This window comes from Herpailurus yagouaroundi, unplaced genomic scaffold, assembly GCF_014898765.1.
Source record: "Herpailurus yagouaroundi ecotype Mexico unplaced genomic scaffold, PumYag 217, whole genome shotgun sequence".
Taxonomy (NCBI): Eukaryota; Metazoa; Chordata; class Mammalia; order Carnivora; family Felidae; genus Herpailurus; species Herpailurus yagouaroundi.
The window spans coordinates 2,626,193-2,632,240 of NW_024412448.1; the positions used below are offsets into that span (position 1 = coordinate 2,626,193).

A 6,048-nucleotide genomic window follows, 5' to 3' on the forward strand; every position below is an offset into this window, starting at 1 on the left:
CGGGTCCCGGGCGGGAAGGGATGCGCGGCGCGGGAGGAGCCGCGGGCGGCGCGGGGCCGGGGCGTGCGTGCGCGCGGGGAGAGAGGTTCGCGGAGCGCCGGGTGCGGGGGAGCCGGCGGGGTCGCGACGGGTGGCGCGGCCGCACGCCAGATGTGTGCGCGTTCCACTCGCGCGGTTGCTGGAGCCGGGTTCCCCCGGAACGGTCACCCGTGGGTTTTTGCATCTCTGATGGCACGCACGAGCCCGAGGCGTTTTCGGTGGAGGGCCCCCCGCGCCGTTGTTGGGGGGAAGAGCGAGCCCCGGGCGTGCTTTGGGGGGAGGGGGAGGGCTCCCCTCGGCCCTCTGCGGGTCTGGAGTCAGGTGGGCTGCTAGCGGTGCTGCAGCCTGCGGAGCCGTGCGCACGAGGAAAAGGAGCCGCGCCACGGCCGCCCTGCTAGCACATCACGTAACCCGAGCGCCCCAGTGCCACCTCCGCTCGAGCGACGCCTCGCTTGCACCTTTGCCTTGTGGATGACACTTAACCAGTTGATTCGTGGCCGTTCAAACGTGCGTGTGCGACTGGACGGGTTCCCTGCGCGTTAGCCGGGCCGGGGAACCGTCCGCTTGCAGGTCACACGGGGCTTTGGGAAGCTCCCCGAAGATGCGCGATCGGTGCCGCAGGGGGCGGCGGCGGAGGAGCCGCACATCCCGGCTGCACCTTCCGCGTTTGAAGGCACTTGACCGCATCAGCGGTTCTGTACAGGATGAATGGAATTGCCGCGAACCTTTGCCTCCCTGTCGGATTAAACCTCCATTTGAGTCGTCTGCTCGGTGCTGTCTAGGCATGAACTGCAGATTCGGAACTCAAAATGGTGCTCTGTGCGTGTCCAACTTGAGCGCCTGGAAGGAGTTGCGAGTTGGAGGCATCTGGCTGGGTTAATCCATTGTGTGGCCGACGGTCGGATTTTCCCCGGACACCGCGGTGCTGCGGTCGGTGTAGGTGGTCAGTGCGCGGCGATCGCTGTGTAGAGACGGCTGCGTCCCCGAACGTAATCTGACCCGCAGAAGGCTTATTGTATGCAACTTGTTTCCTGCGTTTAGAATCCAGTAACTGTGAGGATGCGTTGGAGACCCTGGAAACGTGGCTTGAGTGATCTCCGCGGACAGCGGACGGTTTGAAATATGTAGGGGTGTTGACAGTTCTGTGCATGGATTCCAGACTTCCTTCGGTCCTGGGAGACAGAGTAGAGGAAAAAAACTTAGCCCCGGGCCAGATGAACTTGGTTGGCTGAGGGCACCTTGAAGACAGTTGCATTATCCGCCCCCCCCCCCCCCAACCCGAACCATGGAGGTGGTTCGGGTCTTTGAAAGCCTTTCGGTGCAGCGCTCCCAGGATGCTTTGCTGGGGGGAAATGATGCTAAATGAGGTTTTAAAAATGAGCGGCCCAGTTATGTTACCCACGCTACTTTTATTGTTGGTATTTACAGAAGATAATAATGGTCTAAGTAGCTGCTACTTTATTTACCTACCCTGAAAGTTAGTTTTTTCTACAGAAACTTTTTGATGTTTGCGTTTTATAAGAATAGAGGTTCTTAGTTAGAATCTGTTCTTTCACACGTTGGGTCATGGGAAATTGATAGCTCAGAAAATGGTAAAAGTATTGGTTAAGTTAAACTTTACTTCCGGTGATGTAGAATAATTTCTTAAAGTTAGCATTTCCTTAAGCAAGAGAGAATGGACCCATGGGTCACAGGTGTTTTGTACATATATGTTCAGACTTGATTTTATTACGAGGATCTAGTTTTCAAAGACTGATTCTAAGCCTTACGTGTTTCTTGTCCAAACGGAAGACCTTACCGATGGGCACCTCTGCTTTACTATTAAACCATTAAACTAAATAAGGTGGACACTGAGGCTGTCATAAGGCGTAATCCTCACTGTTTCATTTTGGAATCTGGCATTTAAATATTTTAGTAGTAACCTGGGTACATGTAAATGTTGACTTCAGGTTTTTCTTCTTAACAATGTTTACTACTGTTGTTCTTTTTCAAGTGGCATATGTTTTAACACTTTGACAAAGATTATTTTGTAGCAGGTTTATATTTATACTTAGTCAGCTCAGGAGTTTTGGAACAAATAGTTGCATTAGCGTGCTGATTATGAGGGAAAGTAGGGGTGCACGGGTTCATTGGACCCACGGGGATTAAAACAGAAGTAAGGCATGGGGGAAATCTCCTTTCAAATTACAGTATTTCTCACCACCACCACCACCACCTTTTGGTTAAACAGCCGGCTCTACTGAGATAAATTTGTGCTTTTCCAAATGCTGTCATCTGGCTCACTTCCAAAACCAAGCTGGAGGAGGAGGAGGTCAGGGCTGGAGTGGGGCGGCCTTTTTCCTCAGTGAAGAGAGCTTTCAGTTGGAAAGAAATGGAAGATAAGATTCCTGGAGCACTGGCTGCAAATGCAATGTTTGCATTACTGCCCCAGCTTCAAGTGAGGGCCAGGAGGTCTGAGTGTAACCTTATTCTTGTTTGACTCAAGAAAATGATGCTAATCTTAAATTTTTAAAAATAGAGTACTGGTGGAGATTAGTTTATTTATCCATTATTGGATTGGAGTATACGGAATGTCTTGGCATCCTAGAACTTTCCTCACAACATTTTACGGCTTACGGGCCATTTTAAAGACTATTTGTGGGTCTCTAGGGCCTTCCCCAGTAAGCATTAGATCCATGAGATTACATCGCACGCGTATGTTTTAGATGACCCTACCACTCAGTCAGGGTTTATTGTGCAGAGGTTGCTGTCTGAGAAGATTTTATAAGGAAGAAAATAGATTGTCAACTCTGAGACCGTTCCCCATATCAGAACAACGTATGAGATCATTAAGATTTGGGGATGCAGCAAACACAGATTATCTAGCCATCGCAACCGAAGCCCCAGGGGCGGGGGTGGGGGAGCATGAGAAACGGAGAGGAGACAAGGGACAGATTTATGGAAGGCCTTGGAACCAGGAGGAGGATGGGTTGAGGGAGCAGGAAGTGGAGCCTGGAGCAGGCAGAGCCTAGAAGGTCTAAGTAGGGGGAAAACCAGGCAACTTTGTTTTGTGTTTGTTTTCTTTGAAATTCTTACGGCTCCTTATTCATGGTTTTGAGAGAAGTGGGTTTTTACCTTTCGTGCCAGCTTTATTTCAGAGGGTCTCTTGGTGTTAAAAATGAGCTGTAAGGAAATCTTTTGAAGGAGCATTGGTGCTGCAATCTGTTTTGTATGATGACTGGATTATTTGCTTAATTAAGACAGTTAGCACCTTAATCTTGTTTGGAGACGTCATGCATAGATGTAAGTAGAAAGAGCAGAATATCAAATGAGAACTGGCCCCTCCCCCCCTTTTTTTCCAGGTAGATTTTACAGATTTTCTTTAAGCCAGTCTAATCACGGATATCTAAGTTTTTACAGATTAGCTTTAAAATAATCGTGTAGTCAGTCATGAGGAGAGCATTCTTTGCTCTGCAAAATAATAGACCGTAAGCTTTCTTTAGATAAATTTTTAATGCAATAATGATGTTCTCAATTATAAACATCCAGCTTATAAACAACTTTTCAAGAATATAATTACTTAAAAGTGTAAAGATTACCTGTCAGGAAAAAACTATAACCTTGTGTAGAGATTGCACGTGTGATGTTGAAACCAAGAAATAATGTAATCCTTGCCCAGTGAACTTGTTTGAATAACTTGATTAAGATAATCCTGTAAGTTTCCTATTGTGCAAAGCATGCGTTTCAACAGTAACTTACTTAATGAAAAGTAAAATACGTATTTTTAAATTCTCCAACTGGGATGTGACAAGGTTTGCATATTAAAAACGTGGTGAAAATTCATACCCTTTGTGCCATTTTTAGAGTTGACTAAAAATGAATTCTTTTCTTGGCCACGGATGCTTTCAGAGAATGAAGAAGCTCTTGCAGGGATGGAGAGCTGTTTGTTAAGAATGCCTTCTCCCTCTGTAGCCCTCCAAAGGCTGCAGAGCTGTGCGTGGAGCGAGACAATCTGGGCACCCAGCCATAAAACATCACTGCTGAAGCGCAGATAGCTGTTCGCGCCCTCCTGCGCCCTCCCGGCTGCAACCACAGCAGAAGGAATGGCCTTGGCAAAGCAGTGTTCGCTGCTACTTTGAACTCTTAATACTCCATGTGGCTCTTTGGAGCTTTCGCCGTGCACTGGGACTTTGGTATTCGAAGATACAGTAATGATTAAGGATGGGCAAGAATACAGCTTCTGAGATCTGTCTCTTCTAGGCCAGTAGATTTACATATTTGCTCTAAGAAGTAGGAGTAGTGGGTTGTCTGTCCCGTGGTCTCCCTTTCTTTATTTGCCTCTTTGTCACAACACTCCTCTCCTGTGGGAAGAACAACCTGCCTGAAGACAGGTAGGGTCACTGGGCCACTGGGTCACAGCACCCAGGGCCCAGAGGGTCATCTGGAATCTGTCCTCCAGAGAGCTAACCAGAGGAATTGGTCTGTCATGGCCCGGTTCCCACTTTGCTTCCTCATAAGCCTTTTTTCACACACACACACACACACACACACACACACACACACACACACACAAAATTGAAAATTAAAAAAGTTTTTGTGCAAAAATATGACAGTGGAAGAGTGTGCAGATATATCAGCTCATCAGCATTATAAGGTTACAGCATTTTCTGTGACCAACATCTGTTCATATAGATCCATGTGATCCCCTGTGATCCTCTAAAATACAAACACCTGAACAGCTCTTTTCTTCTTTAAAGACCCTCTCTGTTGCCCTTCTTTGGAGCGTTTGAGAAATTAATACTCTTATGTCTTCATAATGCCCTTCCTGCGAAGGCCTGAACTGCAAACCTGCAGTATCACAGTGTCCAGCCGGATTATTCTCAGCAGGGGGGTGACCCCTGTCTGTGGTGGAGCCCCTTGCTAAGGTGCAGACTGGCCAGTGTCAAGGTGCTTTTTGGGGAATATGTGCTTTGTTGGGTTCATTTTATGTGTACAGCGTAGCTCATTAAGAAGAGTGTCTCTCTCGCAACTAAAATCAGTTGCTTGAGTTGAGCCTGACAAAGGTATTGTTTACTTTCTATTCCCAAAGATAATTTCTTTTTAATTACTCTTTTAATAAGCGGGGAGAATCTAAGTTAAATTAGCAACTGGGAATTAAAGTTAAGATCTGCGATTGGGAAATGGCAGCGTTGGTACAATTTACCACCTTTCCAACCATTCGTGCTGTGAAAAGATGTTAACGGAGTTGTTCAGAAATAACAGGGGCGGGGGGGATGCAGAACTGCTCCTTTGCAGTCTGTTTTCTCACACTGTGTACAAAATAAATGCGAAAAAGGAAGGGAAAGTGTGTAGGAAGGGAATTTAACAGGGTTTGTTCTTCAGGAGGGTGATGTTTTAAATGAGCGGGTTTGGGTGGGAAGACGATGAGGTGAGGGAGGAAGGTGATGGCTGTGTGGAAGGAAGGATGTTTGAGTGTCTGGGGGACAATGGAGAATTGGGGATGGGGAACAGGGGCATGTGCGGGTAACCAGGCCTCCACTTAAAATAATCTTCAGGGGCTCCTGGTGGCTTAGTCAGTTAAGCGTCCAGCTCTTGGTTCCGGCTCAGCTCATGATCTTGCGGTTTTGTGAGTTCGAGCCCTGTGTCAGAGCCTGCTTGGCATTCTCTCTCTCGGCCCCTCCCCCACTTGTGCTGTCTCTGTCCCTCTCAAAATAAATAAACTTTAAAAACATAATAATAGGGGCGCCTGGGTGGCGCAGTCGGTTAAGCGTCCGACTTCAGCCAGGTCACGATCTCGCGGTCCGTGAGTTCGAGCCCCGCGTCGGGCGCTGGGCTGATGGCTCAGAGCCTGGAGCCTGTTTCCGATTCTGAGTCTCCCTCTCTCTCTGACCCTCTCCCGTTCATGCTCTGTCTCTCTCTGTCCCAAAAATAAATAAACGTTGAAAAAAAAAACTTTTAAATAAAAACATAATAATAATCTTCAAATAGGTGCAATTAGTACTCGAGCGCTTATTGTGTGACACGTACCGA

At 47.5% G+C, this 6,048-nt stretch overlaps 1 protein-coding gene across 1 annotated transcript in view; it reads right to left on the minus strand.

Moving 5' to 3' along the window:
• LOC121018131 (translation initiation factor IF-2-like) overlaps positions 1–726 on the minus strand; it is a 2,974-nt gene extending 2,248 nt beyond the window's left edge. The window contains exon 1 of the mRNA XM_040456776.1: positions 597–726. Coding sequence (XP_040312710.1) covers positions 597–726 — 130 coding nt within the window. The remainder of the gene's footprint in view (positions 1–596) is intronic.
• Positions 727–6,048: the final 5,322 nt, after the last annotated feature.